Here is an 18,411-nt window from a genome sequence, read left to right on the forward strand (position 1 = left end):
CCGGCCGCCTTCCTGGTGTTAATGCTCCGGAACACACGCCTCAGCTCATGAGTGCTCAGGACCGGAGCAGGGTCGGTTGAGGGGAGAGGGGACAGGACAGGGTCGGTGTTCTCCCTATCAAAGCGGGCATAAAAGAGGTTTAGGTCCTCAGCCAGAGTAGAACTGTCGGCTTGCTGCAAGAGTCTTCTGTTCTTGCGTACTAGCTGGTTTCTGTTTATGGTTATTCATATTTCAATTCAGCTTGTTCTTGCCTCCCCTCTTGTCATGTTGATGTTCTCGCTGTGTTATAGTTTCTTTCAGTTTTATTTTTGTAAGTCTCTTGCATTTAGTTTTGCTTCCCCCGTTTTGTTTTCTCCAGTTAGTTCCAGTTACAGTGGGGCAAAAAAGTATTTAGTCAGCCACCGATTGTGCAAGTTCCCCCACTTAAAATGATGACAGAGGTCAGTAATTTGCACCAGAGGTACACTTCAACTGTGAGAGACAGAATGTGAAAAAAAAAAAAAAAATCCATGAATTCACATGGTAGGATTTGTAAAGAATTTATTCGTAAATTAGGGTGGAAAATAAGTATTTGGTCACCTCAAACAAGGAAAATCTCTGGCTCTCACAGACCTGTAACGTCTTCTGTAAGAAGCTTTTCTGTCCCCCACTCGTTACCTGTATGAATGGCACCTGTTTGAACTCATCTTTATAAAAGACACCTGTCCACAGCCTCAAACAGTCAGACTCCAAACTCCGCCATGGCCAAGGAGCTTTCGAAGGACACCAGGAAAAGTATTGTAGACCTGCACCAGACTGGGAAGAGTGAATCTACAATAGGCAAGCAGCTTGGTGTGAAAAAATCAACTGTGGGAGCAATCATCAGAAAATGGAAGACATACAAGACCACTGATAATCTCCCTCGATCTGGGGCTCCACGCAAGATCTCATCCCGTGGGGTCAAAATGATCATGAGAACGGTGAGCAAAGATCCCAGAACCACACGGGGGGACCTGGTGAATGACCTGCAGAGAGCTGGGACCAAAGTAACAAAGGTCACCATCAGTAACACACTACAACGGCAGGGAATCAAATCCCGCAGTGCCAGACGTGTTCCGCTGCTGAAGCCAGTGCATGTCCAGGCCCGTCTGAAGTTTGCCAGAGAGCACATGGATGATACAGCAGAGGATTGGGAGAATGTCATGTGGTCAGATGAAACCAAAGTAGAACTTTTTGGTATAAACTCAACTCGTCGTGTTTGGAGGAAGAAGAATACTGAGTTGCATCCCAAGAACACCATACCTACTGTGAAGCATGGGGGTGGAAACATCATGCTATGGGGCTGTTTTTCTGCCAAGGGGACAGGACGACTGATCCGTGTTAAGGACAGAATGAATGGGGCCATGTATCGTGAGATTTTGAGCCAAAACCTCCTTCCATCAGTGAGAACTTTGAAGATGAAACGAGGCTGGGTCTTCCAACATGACAATGATCCAAAACACACCGCCCGGGCAACAAAGGAGTGGCTCCGTAAGAAGCATTTGAAAGTCCTGGAGTGGCCTAGCCAGTCTCCAGACCTCAACCCCATAGAAAATCTGTGGCGGGAGTTGAAAGTCCGTGTTGCTCGGCGACAGCCCCAAAACATCACTGCTCTCGAGAAGATCTGCATGGAGGAATGGGCCAAAATACCAGCTACTGTGTGTGCAAACCTGGTAAAGACCTATAGTAAACGTTTGACCTCTGTTATTGCCAACAAAGGTTATGTTACAAAGTATTTAGTTGTATTTTTGTTATTGACCAAATACTTATTTTCCACCCTGATTTACGAATAAATTCTTTACAAATCCTACCATGTGGATTCATGGATTTTTTTTTCACATTCTGTCTCTCACAGTTGAAGTGTACCTCTGGTGCAAATTACTGACCTCTGTCATCATTTTAGGTGGGGGAACTTGCACAATCGGTGGCTGACTAAATACTTTTTTGCCCCACTGTATGTCCCTGGTGTTTACTATCGCTCAGATTACCTTGTGTGTGTTTTTATAGCCTTTGTATTCCCTCATTTTTTTTGCCATCATGTTTGCTCCAACTGGTCTTCCCTTGTGTGTCTCTATTCTGGTTTCTGGACTTTACTGCCTACTGGATTTTTGCTTGCGGAAATAAAGGTTTGTTTGGTTTGTATAAATTCTGTGTTTGAATCTTAAGTTATTTATACAGGAAGATTTGTAAGCTCTTAAATCGGAGCAACAATGAAATTACGCTGAGACAGCACATTCAGAAATCTACAATATATTGTGTTGTCAAACAAAATAAAATTAAATAATAGGGCAAGTTAAATAAAACAAGAGTTATACATCATGCTCGTGAACAGTAAGTCACAACACTGATGTGACCTACAAATACTAAAACGTCTTCAACTACATTTTTTTTTTTAAATAACCATTCAAGTTCCATCAAATATTTATTTCCACTGGATCCATTCCCCAGTTTCACATAAATATTGTACAAGAGACAATAGAAAAGAAAATGAAAGTTTTTATATAACCAGTGTTAGGAGTGTTGCAAAAAAGGGAATGTATTACACATGACTCATCACTTTTCTTAAAAGTACATTACTAAATTACTCCCCAGAGAGAGTAATTTGCTACACTACTCATTAATTTACTTTTGCATTATTCACAACATGGCCTGAAAGACACTGTCACATAATTACCACTTAATATAAACTACAGGCTACAGTCCAACATGCTGACACATACCTATCCTAATAAACACACACATACAATCTTGCTTTTACAGTTTAATTATGAGCACAAAGCCAGCAACACAAAGCAATGATGAAAACCTGCCCAAAGAGATTTCTAAGAGATCACCAAATTGAGTCTACGAAAAATATATACAGATAGAAATGGAAGCAACTGCTCATCACTGCTTTTGCTGTGCATTGAAGATCAGACTCTAGCTGCTTGGCTGGGGTTGGCAGACACTCAGCTTTAACAACACCCTGGCTATACAAGACTTTCAAAATAAAACAGGAAACACACTGGAACGTAGACATAACAACACAAGCTTGACGACAGAACATAGAAACACGCACACGTAACAGACTGGGGAAACACAGAACGCAAGGAGAGACACATGGGAACAGATCATTGAGACGAAAGCACGGGCAAAGATAGAGATCCAGAATAAAGATGTATTTTGTTTCAATCTCTTCAATGTTAAAATGCCCAACTTAACAGCAATAAAAAGTCTATTTATAGCCTGGTAGAAAAATGGCTTTGTCTCTGTGGGATATTTCCCCATTTATAACAGCTATACAGGGTTGATTTAATCAACCCCATATCGCCGGATTTTGCTAAGGCTTAAGTTAGTGGTTTGGCTGCTTTGTTTGATAGTTGAGAGGCATCTGTAAACAGCTGGTGTCTGTTTGGTTCTACCCCCTCTATTTAAGTCATTGAACTGGACCTTTACACTGTGCCTGTGCTATTGAGGCTCTTAAATGAAATTATCTGACAAATAGTTATAATATTAATATGGCCTGCTTTATAATACAGCCCACTAAAGACGTCCATCCATCCATCTATCCATCCAGCATTAATTAGCAGATAAATGAGACTGAGTAATGCACCCAGACAGTGTAGTTGCTAACCAAAGTTGGTAGTATTTCCTGATAACTAAGCACTTCACCTTCTCATCCAAATATGGTCACTTTTATTGTTGTGGCAAAAAAAGAAACAGCTAAATCTATAGATAGATTCTTCTTTTTTTTTAGTTTCAGTATAATTTCCTCCAAGTGTCTTCATTTTCACATCAGATTTTCTCCTTAAATAAATAAATAACCCCTGACAGATTTCAGCTCCTACATACCCCAGAGAACTGCATGCCAGATCGCTGTAACAGCCCAGCAGGTGTTCAATAACAAAGTGAACTGCTGTGGCTGTGACTGCACTGTCCTTTAGAGAGCTTGAAGGAGGCACATCTGTTCTGTTCTGCTGGCTTTCGCATGGATTGAATCAGCTATTCGGATGCATGTTAAGAATATGATCATCTAGCTACTGACTCTACAACCTATTGGACAGTTAAAATTCAAGCCAATGATACTAGCATAAGAATCCAACCTAAAACCATCAGCCTGATATTGTGTCGTTCCTTTATGTGCCATAAAAACAGCTCTATTGGAGCATGATTATTGGAGGTGTCCTGTGGTGTCCAGCAACTCATGTGTTGCAAAGTAGAGATATGGGCTGTTCAGATGCATCTGATTGGACTGGGGTCTGGCCGCAGGTTTACAGCCCATTATTCTCCATTGCGAAATGATGGATGGCTCCCTTTGGGTTGAGGGAGACTTACTGGTGCTTCCACTGCAGTAATGTGGGCATTATGCTGCACTGTTGAGTTGAATGGTGTGCTGAGGCACAACAAAGGTTTGTATTTAGTATATCAACTGATCCATAATTCAACCATCATCTCTCGGCCCGTGACAGTTGAGGCTCGATTTATGGTTTTCAGGGTTTTTATCAGTTTTTATCTTAATTTTTTTAATCATTTTTATCATCAACTTGGTTTCCCTGGGTCTTTCCCCATGTGTTATGAATAAATTTTCTTTTTAGCGGTACTGGTTTTATTTTTTTGTATTTATTTGCGACACCTTAAAGGTCGGTGAAAATATTGTCAGACATAAACCGGTCCGCGGTGCATAAAAGGTTGGGGACCGCTGCTCTATAGGATGGCGGTGCTCAGCTTTAGAGATAGGGTGACGACCTCAGATATCTGAATGGATCTCTGAGTAGAGTTCCTGCTCTTTCACAGCCTCCTGGACGCCTCCCTTTGCAGTTTTTCCACACACATCTACAGTAACTGGAATGAGATCCCCGCTGTAGGACCAGAATAGGCCTATGAGTAGAGAGGGGGGGGGGGATTTCCACTCTTGATTGGATGTGATCCTCTGTTTGTTGAGCAACTCTAAGTGTACCTGTTACTGAGGGACTGCATTGCTGTTGTTTGCATTGCTCCCTCACTCATCACACAAGGTTAATTGTTGGAATGACCTTTATCTTAGAAAGACCTCAGAGACATTAAAATCCTGGCAATACCGTCAGCATGGAGAGACCACAAATACACACAGTATGTCTGATAGCATCCTATGACTAATATTTGTTGTGGAGCAATGAAAAAGTCCAAGAGATGGAATTAGATTGTGTGACGTGTCAGCAAGTCAAAGTATTAAATACTGCTGGATTTTGGCCAGCCATTGGACTATGTGTGGATGAAATGTCTCTCTGAATACAAAAAGCAATTACTGAGAAAAGTATTCATGTCAAATAAAAATTCCAGTAAAACGAAAGACAGGTACTTGATGTCCAAGAATACAACGAAAAAATAAATACTAATACACATCCCAGTAGGTTTTAAAATGACAACAACAAGCTGGGCCACAGTTTGACAAAAACAGGGCAAACACAGTGGCCACATGTAGTAGTAGAAAGAAACAAAGGGAATGAATTATGTTTATTAAACAGAGACTCCTGTGGATAGGAACCGCTGCCCCTGGTATTCAGATAATTAGAAAGCGACGTGAAGAGCAGCATAAATAAAGGCATTTTTGTCCCCTACACTGCCACCACTACCTGTTAAGACTTCACTTTTATTAGAAAAGGCCAGAGTACAGCGGAAGTGATAAGAAACTGTCAGAGGATTGTGTGGGTTTAATTAGGGAGGGCTGGGGAAGCGTGTCTGAGGAAAATCTTGAAAGACAGTCCAATTACTAACCTGCGTCGGTGAAAAGTTGCTTTTTCTAATCAATCTGTTACATCCTACTGAACACAATCCAACAGAGTGGTAAAGTTGCTTTAGGCAATATCTGGTCACTCGGGGGCAGCATGGTTCAAATGGTGCAGCGGGTTATCACTAATCGTAGGGCTGGAACTCCAGTCGTCCATGAGCCAAAGGCTATTTGGACAAGATACTTTTAGAAAAGAAGTGAAAGAAAATTAAAATAAAACTAAAAGAGTGACATTTACCATTTCATCTTATTTAAGAGTTTCATGGGCTGCCCCCTAGTGGCAAAAAATAAGCCTAAAATATCTCAGTTTGTAGATTGCTAGATGCTTATCTTTTCCCCCCAGATGCATTCTGTGATGGATAGATACTTTACTTTGGTTTTATCAAAGCTTTATATTTAAAAACTGTTTGTTAACCCTGAAAAGTATCATGCTGATCTGCAGCATCGTTATGAGCTCCCCTCCTTTAAATACAGTCACATGAGGCAATATCAATATAGATATTATGCTGGTTTTGACTGACTTACATTTATACTCATCTGTCTCTGATTAAGTTCCTTTAAGGTGTTACAATGTGATAAGCTCTCAGCTACTCATTAATGCAACTACGGCTGAGCAACAGTTGCAACATAGACAGGGAAAGAGACTGTCTAATCATGTCAATTATGGCAGGCTTAGCAGGAAATCTGCTATGGTTTATCATTTTCTTTTTTTTTTTTTATTGCTGCTGGATAAGCTACAGACAGCTAACTATCAAAACCGCCAACCTTTCGATTAGTAGATGACCTGCTCTACCCCTGAGCTACAGCCAAAAACATAAAAGGATCCAGACTGTGCTTTTGTCTTTGTTCTCTACTTACTCTAAAAACAGACAAAAGCAACATGTACAGCGTGTTTATATGTGCACTGGTACAATGGTACAGAGAGCAAAACTGTTGGAGTAAATTATGGAATAAATAAGTGATGGAAAGACACTGTACAGATGTCTGGTTTTTTTTGGTGTACAGAGCTCTGTAGTGCCTACCAGATGGGAGGAGCTGGAACAGGTTGTGTCCAGGGCGTGACGGCTGAAGTCCTGAATGGAGGGCAAGTTGGCACAATGATTTTTTTCTTCTTTGCCAAAATCATCTCAGTGATTGGCTCGAGCTTCTGATCTCTTGCACAAACACTCTGGCATATGTGCTACTTGTTGCTGCCAGAGTTATCTCTGTTCCACCTCCTCTGTGTTGATTTCAAAGAAGTTGTTAGGAAAGAAGTAAGTAAAGATAATTGGCTCATACAGGGGGCAACCCTCCAGCAGCTATGGTACCTCACACACACACACACACACACACACACACACACACACACAGTACAGGTGGTTCATTAAGATGTTTAAGTTAGTGAGGAGAATGGGGGAATAGAGGCTGGCTGTAATCATTAACAGCCACAGGCAGGTGGCATTGCAAAATATAGCAAAGAGAACATCTAATGACAATTTAACGGGGAAAGACCAGCTGAAATCAGGTGGACAATATTTCCTCATTAGTATTTTTTCCCCATAATGTCCACACAACTTGTAGCCATGAAATCTGGATGAGCTCCATGGATGTGTGTGTTTGCTTACTATCTGACAGTTTTTGTGTGTCATTGTGCGCCTGAAAGCGTGGTTTAATTGTTTATGAGGGTATGTGAAGCATGCCAAATCACTGTCCCCCTGTCTTTTAGTGCTGGGAAAGCTAGAGGGAAGAAGAGACCCCTAGATCCCCAATCCAAACCACAGCTGGCAAAGGGCGATAAGACAAACAGGCTGCCCCATCAGGACACAGCTGAATAGGAACAGAGGAGAAGAAGATGAGCGAAGAGAAGAGGAGAGGAGGTGAGGAGAGAGCGAGGTGTACAGCAGAGAAATGTCACAGTTTTGTAAGATCTACACAAGAATGTCTACATGTCTGTGTGTATGTGTTCATGTGGGCGGGTGTTTGAAATCGTTCTTTCATATTGGGCCATTAGCCAGTGCCATTACACAGTTGTATTTCCCATCTGTCTATAACTTTTTCAAAGAGCGACACTCAAAAGGCCGAACTTCAACAAGGTCAGAAAGACACAGGAAAAAAGACAGAAAACAAAATCTGGCAAGAAAAATCCCCCCATTTGTCGAACAATTCAAGTATGACTCACACATAAAAGAAGTCGATAACAAGAAGTGGCTCGATTGCGTATCACGAACGACGTGTCCCGGAAAAAAGAAAAAAGAAAGAAAGAAAAACAGGTACGGAGGGAGATGGAGAAAGTGCAATGCACAAAGTTCATCTGAAGTTCAGTTTGGCAGTCTGATAGAAATTTTCACCCATGTTAAGGCTTCATTCATCTCACACAATTTGCACGTCAGTCTATGACGAATGTGCATGCATTCTAAATCAGATGGCTTCAGTGATGTCTGTGTGTGTTTTCAGGATGTTGCAGGTAAACACATAGGTAGCAAAGTCAACAAAAGAAGATGATGTTGAAACAGAGGCTGAAAACATAACCTGCAAAACTACGCTTGGTTATGTCTTTATGCATTTATGTGAACACAAAATCTCTGTCTGCACCAGAGCATATCTAACATCTATAATACAATGGGAAAAGCGCTCCCACTTGAGCGAGTTGAGTGGAAACCTATACTTTGACACTCCGACACAGCAGCTGTCTCCTTGTGACAGAAAACATTCTTAGTCGTGCAGGCTGGAGGGAGAGGAGGATGATAGAGGAGGTGAGGATGAGAGCAGAGGCGAGGGGATTATTGTCATAGCTTCCCTATCATTCCTGCCACAATGCAGGTTGCAAATTCAGCAGAGGGGAGAGGGATGCTGAAGGAGATGGGAAGCAGAGGGGAGGAGGATTTCCTACTGCGCTTTGACTAACAAATGGGAGATAACTGTTGTTATCTGCATTTCAGAGGCTTATCAAATTCTTAAAGATGCATCATTTTATTTTGGAACCACAAGAGAACAACGACCATTACAGTATTCATCAAGTCCTCTCAATGTGTCTTTCTCTTCTAAACGTCATACTTTCTTCTTATCGCACGCACCATCAGGGTAGTAAGAGCAGCTGCCGAAGCCTTTCATCACTTTCCTCCTCTCTGCACACACCCACACATTAAAAATGCCATGAGATACTGCTTTTCATTACAAAGGTGTTTTTTGAATTTCCAGTGATAGCTTTGAAATTGTGCCCAATCATGTCTTATCAGGCATGGCGATTTTTAGCTGATCATACTGGCTGCCCAAAGATACCAGATTCTATAGTCTACACAAGACATTAAAAGAAAACATTTTTAATTGCATGAAAATGTCACAAATTATTGTGGTAAATTAGCTATGAACTAAGGTGTAATAAATACAGGATGCCTAATGATAAGCAATTCTCTTCATTATGGAAAGAAAATGGCATCGTGCATAATCAGTAATGAGCAGTAAGAGCAAAGCGTATAAACTCGTCATTTTAAAGTTTGAGCCATTAAAAAGGCAACGAAGTACCAATCATTGCTTATTAGAGCAGAGCGGTAGTGCGGTACTCATTGTTCCATTCTATCTTTAGTCTGCCTATCAAACTCAAAGCTAAGTGAATGGGGGAGCAGAAGCTTGTTTAAGAAGCTACTGAAACATAGTGGGACAAATTCATCTCTGCTGCTATAGCGTGAAGCAGGAGAAACAGACTCGGGAAAGTGGAACACACACCTGTCTGTTTTTTTTGTTTCCTCTCTGTCTCTGCTGAAGGCATACCACACATACTGTACTCAAAATCTGTCACAAGCTCTGCTGTGTGTTTGTCTCTGTCACTGTCTCACTTAAAACACGGAAGATGGAGAACTGAATAAGAGGAAGACGCATAGTTTCCCCTCGCAGGTGGAACAGAGTGTCTGTCACTGACTCAAATGCACAAATATACAAAACAACCCAAATGTACAATGCATGCAGTCGGCAACGAGGCTTATAGTGGCTGCACATGTCAACGTGATTCATCCTTAATGTAAAGTTCCCATAGAGATTTCATAGAAAACATTCCTTCAAGAGGAGAGCAGCAGGACTAGTAGCAGTACTAAGGTTGGAAGCATTTTGACAGCTCCCCATATTTTCCCCAAAACACACTCCCCCTAAAACCCAGAGACCTCCATTTACTTCTCTACCTCCCACACATGGCCTATATTTGGGTAACAAAGCTAGTATATTAGCAGCTGCCCAAATACATTTTGACCCACTTTACCAACAGTGGTGGTTCATCAAGACATAATCAGTTGTCTCCAAATCCCCAAACTGAAGCAAAAACAATTGGTGTATAGTGCACCTCATTATCCACTGTCAAGCTGCATGATGCAAAATAAGCAGAACTTAGCTCAAATGAGAGTTTGACAGTAATTTTTTAAGGAGCTGCTGGAAGTGTTGGAAAGTTAGAAACAAATGCCTTATAAAACCTAACAAATCATTTCTATTTTTAGGTTTTTAACTCCAACATTGACTCTTTTCTAAGGCTTCTGCAATGGAACTGAGTTAGGTTTGGAGCAGTTAAGAGAAAATAACTGACATTGTTACCAATATAATTTAGACTAGTACCAGGGCTGGGACTGGTATATTAAAATATTTGAACAGGGTGATATAATCTGTCGCATACTGGATTTAAATCCTCCTTCGCTGTATCATTAAGCTTCAAGAAAAAAAGACAAACACAAAACAGTTCATTAGGAATGTCAATTACATTTTATGCAACAACCAGGCCCACCTCATTATTTGAGATTTGGCACTTCATTCAAGGACAAAAGGTGAGGGAAGCTAAAAATATTTCCCATAAGCGTTATACTCATACAAAGCCAGACTAAGAGGTAGGAGAACAGTGATAGAGCATCTTTCCAGCTGCTTGGAGATGATGACAGAGAGCAGCTGTGGCATTATAGTTCTGAATCAACAGATCAGCAGGCATCAGTCTCACCTCCAATGTGGGTTTGTGTTTCTGCGTGCGTGTTGTGTCTGCTGCACCTCAATTGACTGACAGCTGGAACCTCATTCTACTCCTTAAATGGATGCCGCATTAATCTATAAAACTTTTATTTGATTTTCTGCCTATTGAAGCAGATACAGTACAAGACCAGATGATGCGAGTGCCTTCCAGGTTTGAAGTTATTTCATTTTCCTCGAAGAATTGACCTACAGGGTCGTTTCTGAGCTTATTAAATTGCTTCTGCCCATGAGTGTGGCGATGTGTGTTTGCCCTGATCAAATCTGATTACACCTAAGCCTTTTTTTCTAGGATCCTTGATAGAAATGAGTGTGCATCAGATACAAAATCTGAGGCCGGGCAACTTGTTCCCGTTTTGAGATTTTATACGAAGATCACAAGATCGGTGTCTCTCGAGTGCGCGTGTGGGCACTTTCTCTCACTTGTAGGAGACCGGGAATCTTTGATCTCCTTTACTCATAGCTCTGAAATTTTTAGTATAATAAGCCCACAAAGTACAAATTAACAACCACTGAGACGAAAACTGAATAAGCTTTTTTTAAAAGACCACATCAAGTTATTTACACAGTTTAGTGTATCATTATCATATGATAATCATTATAATGATGAAAATGGCTCATAATTTTATCTACTTACTAATTTTTCAAGCTATAGTGCAATAATTGATACTAACATCTGATCATAAAATATTTTTTTTACATAAATAAAATGCATACATTCTAAGATCCTATCATTTTTCTTTAAATGAATTGTGAGAAATTACAGTTGCACAAGGAAAAACACCAGTTGGAGACCAAAGTTACTGCAACTACGTGCAATAAACTGGCAATCTTGTTGCCTTTTGATGGTTGTTTCTCAGATGGGGACCGGGTCTGCAACCACTCGCAGTCAGTTGTTGTCCTCAAAACAGCTTTGGTGTGTCAAGAGTAGGGATGGGTATCGTTTAGGTTTTATCCGATACCGGTGCCAAATCGGTACTTTTGAAACGGTGCCGGTGCTTAAACGGTGCTCGAACCGGTGCTTAAAGAATGGAGAACACAAACTTTGTCCAAAAACCTCTCATGTTCAGCTGTTTCCCACTTTTTCTTTGGTCATTTTAGCCTTTTTGGCCAGGGTGAAGGGAGTATCTGCCATCAAACAAGAGGACAGCCGCATGTAGCTATGATCATGTTTGCTAGTTCCCCTTACATGCATTAATGTAATAACGTGGTTAGCCTACTCAACGTAAATTACACTCGAACAACATTAAGCGACTCACGCAGAGAAGAACGGCTGCTGCCATCATCATCCTCATCATTTCTGCTACACTGGCAGGGCTAGGGGCCAGGACTCTATTCTTCGGGTTTTTGGGGGATGTTGCTCCGGGTCCGATAACTGGCAACCCACCCAACGTGCACAGTGTGAGGTCTCGCAGCAAGCTATCAAATACGGCGCATTTCTTGGCTTTTTAAAAAAACGCTATGCGTCGCCAGGTGTTTCATGAGATTCGAGGTGTTACCTCCTTTGACAGTATCACATTATCAGCTTAAAGCACTTGTTGCAGGCTGCTGAGTTTGCATATTTTGCTGTGAAGTACAGCCAGACTTTGACCGCTTCGCCTTGGACATTTTTAATCTGTAGCTCTGCTCTAACTGAACGTACGTACCTGGCCCCACCTACTATCCTGGGAAATGTAAAATGATTGGCTAGAAGTGTATCACAGCTCAGGAAAAAAAAGCACCGAAAAAAAAGCACCGAAATAAAGCACCGAAATGTGCGCTGCTTTTCGGTCTGGTTACTACCGTTTATGTCAGAACCGGTACCATCATGGCACCGGACACCGGTACCCATCCCTAGTCAAGAGACAATAAAATAGGACTGAAGGAGTCTGCTATCCATTTGTGATTGAATGTGGTCAAGTTGGCAGTTAAAGGCAGTTTTTTTTGTAATAAAATGGTGACAGAACTGTAATAAAGCAGCCAAAATGGCAAATCTGTTGCTGTCTGCATACACAGAAATGTATATTAACATACTTATATTTAGAGTCAAGCCAGAACCTCTTAGATATGTAACTCATCAAATACAGAAATTCCTCCACAAATAGTAACAGTTTTTGCAGGACCATGATATAACTGCTATAACCGCTATTGCAAAGACACACATATCAGATGTGTTCATTGCCACAGGCTGACTCAATTTGCCATGTTGCCAATCACAGCATTCGCTAATCTCTCTGACTGCAGTGAGTCTGAGTCGGACTGCGATTGTTTGGAGACAGCTTGCACCCAAGTTGCAATTTAAAGAGATCAACCAAGATGTTGATGGGGTTGTACGCCCAGCCTCTGGGCAACCAGTTGGTTGCTCCAATTACATCCAGTTGATATCCAACAGCAAAAAAAAAAAAAAAAAAAAGATCACTAGGCAACCACTGATTTATCATAGTCACTAAGTGGTTGCTGTCCTATTTTTTACTTTTGTTTGACTGAACCATAAATGAATTACAAGTCTGGCAGATGAATCAATCTCATTATTTTTTTGTTTTAAAATAAACATGTTTTGTGATGTTGCCTTAAATACTAAAATAAAGGCTAACCAACAAACAAGAGCAATTTGCATAATAAAAATCATGCCGTTTTGTGGATGTACAACACATTGTGCGCAGTGTGTGGATGTATGCATGGTTGAGCCCATAAAAATCAGCACACTTAAGAGTGTGATAATGACGCAGTTTCCACGGCTGCTGGTCATTGTAAGCTTATGTTCTTCAAGTGTCTTGGAGAATACAATGATGTCATCGAGAAACACGATCACTTCGCGCAGGTTCATGTCGCCCATACATTTCTCCATGAGCCGCTGGAATGTGCTGGGGGCGTTTGTAATGCCTTGGGGCATTCTATTAAATTCCCAAAAGCCGATGGGACATACGAACGCCGTCTTTGGTTTGTCCAGCTCCTCCATCTCAATTTGGTAGTACCCAGATTTTAAATCCAGGACAGAGAACCATTGTGACCCGATCAAGGTGGAAAACATTTCCTCCAAATTGGGGAGAGCGTAAGCATCTTTTATAGTCTGTGCGTTAAGCTTTCTGTAGTCGATATAGAGGCGGACTTCACCATTTTTCTTCCGCACGACTACAATGGGTGAAGAGAAAGGAGAGGTAGATTCCCTGATCACGCCAGCTTCTTGCAGTTCTTTGAGGTGCTTACGGACTGCTTCCAGGTCGTTCGGATGTATGGGACGCGCTCTATGCTTGAACGGTGTTTCATCTGACAATCTGATTGTGTGTTTCACTTGATCCGTCTTTCCAAAGTCAAGATCATTCTGTGCAAACACTTCGGGCATTTGGCTTAGCTTTTTGGTTATGCGCTCCTTCCATTCAGCGCTAATAGGGGAAGAGTCAAAGTTATATGTTACATTTGACTTCTGCTCAGTTCGGGATCTTGGAGTTCTCACTGAGTGTTCGTGAGATAGAACTCTTTGATATGCACTGACTTCTCCGATGACACAATTTAGAGGGATTGTCACATCATGTTCGGATTCATTGGTAAGTATAACTGGAACAAGGTAAGGTGCTCGTTCAGGTAGGTCTATGAGACAAGGTTTCACAAGGATGTCACCAGGTAAGGCTGACATTCGTGGATACTCTAACAAGAAAGACTTTTCACCGTTACCGGCTGACACAGCTACAGCACCATCTAGAACAACAGTTTGGCCTGCTGGAATCAACTGTGGCTCTTTGTTGTGCATCGTCACTAAACCAAGACTACTGTCTTTGGACTGTTCGTGTCGTGACTCAAGAACTTTTAGAACTGCCCTATAGCCATATGGCAGGTTCAGCTGCAGTTCATGGCATGTGTTAGAGTACAGCTCATAAAGTACATCTAATGTGTTTGTCCCAATTAGCACTAAGGACTGAGAAGCTGTGCGCACATCGGGGACAACTAAGGCAAGTGTCGGCACTTCAGCTTCAATGCCAAGGAAGTCCTTTGGGAAAGTGACATGCAGTTCAATGTAGCCTAAGTAAGGCACAGACTGACCGTTGGCACCCTCAACTTCTAAAAGTTCAAACAATGGCTTAATCTCATGAGAGGACAAATGCTGACGATAGTAGGACTCGGGGACTGTAGTCACCTGGGAACCAGTATCTAGCAAACAACTCACTGTGTGACCATTAACTTTCACTTGTGCAGTACTCTTTGTACCAATTAGACCTTTAGGAAAGTCGAAGGAATCTGATCTTGTGTGTGACTTTAGGCTGGCACGCTTTTTAGGTGAAGCTTTTTGTTTAACCTGGGTGGGACGGGTTAACAAAGCATCAGCCTCCATTTGTCCCGCAACGGAGGCAGAATTTAGTTTAAAGAAAGCTGGTCATTCTGCCTGTCCCATATCTGCCTTCTCACTCTTAATTCCCTTCGTTTTGCAACTACAAGGGCAGGATTGGGCTCTGACTCACAAGTGGCTACTATATGTCCATCTTCCCCACAGCGGAAGCAATACCAGGGCTTGGGTCTAGTACTGGGGCGGCTGGGTGGAGGTGAGTTTTCAGGTTTGGCATGGTCAGGTTTTTTATTTTCAGGTTTCCTTGTTCGAACCGTCTTCAGTGTTGCTTGTTTCTTTGGCTTCACAACGGCAGCTAATTGGCTTTTTAGATCGGCAACTTGTTTTTTCAGCTCTTCTAGACTATCTGACTGTGCTTGACGAACATCTGCATTTGTTTCAGTGACCGTCTGTTCATGAGACACTGCTTTTGGTTTCGTGGCGCTAAAGTGTTTCTTCATTCGCGTGTTTTTAACTTCTTGTCGGTTTTCTGCAGTACGCAGGAGAAGCAATAGCTCTGCATAAGTGGGTGGCTCCTTATGCTTTAGCTCCAATTGCAACTCCGTTAGCAAGTTATCATCCCAGCAGCCTCTGTAAAACTGTTTAAGAAGCTGCTTATTTACTTCATGTGGTTCAAGCCCACCTCTGCGCACGGTGTGATTGACTGCCACCTGCAAACGAAGCAGATAAGCAGAGGGCTTTTCACCATGATCTTGGAGGGTGTTCATGAAGCGTACAAACAGTTCCTCACCATCTTCGACGGTGCCAAAAGCTAAATCCAGAAGGTTAAGATAGTCTGCAGGAGTGGCTTCTGGCCCAAGAGGACGGATGACATCAGAAGCGGGAGCAAGGAGACTTTCAAGAATCTTACGAGTTATATCCAACTCGGACAAAGAAGCATCTTCCATCAACAAGTCAACATGAGAACGCCATGTTTCATAGTCCGCTTCGCTGTAAGGTCTGGGCATCTTGCCAGAGAAAGCTCTGAGTCTTAATGTAGAGTGAGCACGTGATGTCTTTTCAACACTCTTGACAACATGCTCGACTACTTTCTGAACCTCTGGTGGGTTGAGGTCAGTTGGACTCAACATTTGAGGTGTCAAGTTTGGTCTCATGGGGCGTTGGAATGCGCCCTGAATGGGTTCAGGAGGGTGAGGCAGTTCAGTTAAGACTGAAGGTGAGGCTCCAAGTTGTGTGGATCCTACCACAGGGCAAGTCTGATCAGCAGCATCATTTTCAGGGTTTATCTCAGCTGTCTCAGCAGCTTCGATGGTCTTCCCTATTGTGGATAGGGCCTCCCGCAACACTTCTTCGAAATCCTTCCCACTTAACTTGGCTAAACCCTTCAGGTTGCTAATGTAAGCCTCAGTAACACTGCCCCCTACGGTCTTAGTATAGATGTCAGTTAAGGCTCGAATGTGGTAACTGACATCTGGATTGTCAGTAGACTGTAAGAGGTAAGGCAGCTTAGGTGCTAATATTTCAACGGCTGCACCGGACTCGAACTCTACAATCTGACTTTTGTGGAATGCAGAAGAGTCATCATCGACAGCGAGTACTCTACGAATAGTACCATGTTGCTCCAGAAACTCAAATACCTCTTTGTCTTTATCTCTATCTGTAACACCGCTAACAATAATGGCATTTGGTACTTTAACGGCATACTTCTCGACAAAATCCATTTTCACAGTATGTGAGCGTTTGATCAAAGGTCAAAGAGGATTCCAATGTTGTCACACAACACTCTAGGCTCCTGGCTGGCTCGCCACTTTTTTACTTATGTAACACTGGTGGTGCAATACTAGACCTGTTAGTGCTACTTCTTGCCTTCTTTGCCTGTAGTCCGGGCAGTATAGTTACTTTTAACCACAGTACGAGGACAGAAGGGAAATATGGACCAGATCAGACAGGTTCTAGATTCGTAGGAGCCAAGGGTGTATAACAACAGAGGACTTGTACACAGGTGTAGAAAACACAATTGCATTTATTAACAATTATTAAAGTTGTGCACATTTAACAAAAGTAGAGCGCTCTTCTTGAAAACAAAATAAAATAAACCCCACAAATAGTCGACCTAAGGATATATTGTCTTTTTTAAAGTCAATTTCAGTCTTTCAATGTTCACTAGTCACTCAGTGTGTTTGTAACCAGTCGGGTTACAATCTACCAGTTCATCCGGCTCTTTGGGCTGGGCTCGCCATCCAGTACTGGAAAAGGGATCCTCGATTCTTCTCAGGTCCTCAAAACCAATCCAATCCAAATAAGCAAAGGGAAAAAACCTGACCTGGGGACCAGGCCAGAACACAGTAGTTCAACATTTAAGCTATCATGCCTGTAACTTATTATTACTACTGGTTGCTTGTAGTGCTTCTAAATTTCTTTCAAAATATTCTATGTTGTACAACAAATTATTCTCATTTCAAAGGGAAAAAGTGCATAGGAAACACACATTTAAAATAATACAAAATAGCTCAGCAGTGCATTAAAAATACACATTGGCTTGAGACTTATCAAGTTTCAGCTAAGTGCAGGTGAAGGCACTTAATTTCACATTGCTAATACTTAATTGTGCAGAACTATAATTAGCACCATGAGAAAAGGGAACATGTGCTAACATAACATCGCACAAAACCATACATTATACATCAATACCACAGTAATGTGACATAAACCTTTAAAGAACATCTCGTATAAAGTGCAGCAGACTCAGTGCTAATTGCTTTAGCCTCAGAAAAGGCACTTTCATTGCAAAATGGCTAACGGAAGTTAGCATCAGAGCTAGCGGCAAGTAGCATGCTATGCTAGCGCACGTGTACTGCCTGGGACTTACCATGCAAAGCAACAAATGCTACACGGGGCTTCACAGTGCTCACGTTGGCTCACGGCCTCTGGAATACAGTATCACTCTTATTATTCTTGCCGAAAAAAGGACTTTCTCTATCCAGCTAGCTTCTTCGCCACACGGGTAAACTGATCTTTCACCGTCTGTGTCTCTGGCGTATCTGACTGGCACATGAAGGCACACAGGTGTCTGAGCAGCGCACAGACTGGGGGAGGGTCAGACCAGCCAATGATTGGTCGCTCAGTGGATCTTGACAAACACACTCTACAGGACTAAGTCCTGCCCCCACACCATTTATACATTACATATACATATGTACATATTAATTAAACTTATGTTTACATGCTTTTTATCAGTATTTATTATAATTAACTTTGTTTTTATCAATATTTATTCCCATCGTGAGAGTATGAATATTTATACTTTTAATCCCGTTTTTAACACTGGGTTACACTTAATTTTTCCGGCCTAAGAACACCTGCTGTTTCCTTGTCAACTGAAATTTAGCACAATTTTAAAAAGCTGAAAGCAATG

General features: G+C 41.8%; 2 protein-coding genes across 2 annotated transcripts in view; both read right to left on the bottom strand.

The window, feature by feature from the left end:
• Nucleotides 1-18,411, bottom strand: part of LOC146695529 (A-type potassium channel modulatory protein KCNIP2) — a 126,894-nt gene that overhangs the window by 90,556 nt on the left and 17,927 nt on the right. The gene's annotated exons all lie outside the window — the stretch shown is intronic.
• On the bottom strand, nucleotides 14,512-18,122 carry LOC146695531 (zinc finger CCHC domain-containing protein 12-like). Its single transcript, XM_085477752.1, has 2 exons — nucleotides 17,866-18,122; nucleotides 14,512-17,319 (listed from the first exon to the last, which is right to left on the bottom strand). The coding sequence occupies exon 2, from the start codon at nucleotides 16,715-16,717 to the stop codon at nucleotides 15,068-15,070; it is 1,650 nt and encodes a 549-aa protein (XP_085333878.1). The 5' UTR covers nucleotides 16,718-17,319; nucleotides 17,866-18,122; the 3' UTR covers nucleotides 14,512-15,067.

This window comes from Copadichromis virginalis, linkage group LG13 (genome assembly GCF_057382275.1).
Source record: "Copadichromis virginalis isolate Kocher_CV1m ecotype Utaka linkage group LG13, C_Virginalis_male_GT1.1, whole genome shotgun sequence".
NCBI classification, from domain to species: domain Eukaryota; kingdom Metazoa; phylum Chordata; class Actinopteri; order Cichliformes; family Cichlidae; genus Copadichromis; species Copadichromis virginalis.

What these genes read in the sequence shown, in the direction of transcription:
- LOC146695531 (XM_085477752.1), bottom strand. Translation starts at nt 16,717, where the DNA reads ATGGATTTTGTCGAGAAGTATGCCGTTAAAGTACCAAATGCCATTATT.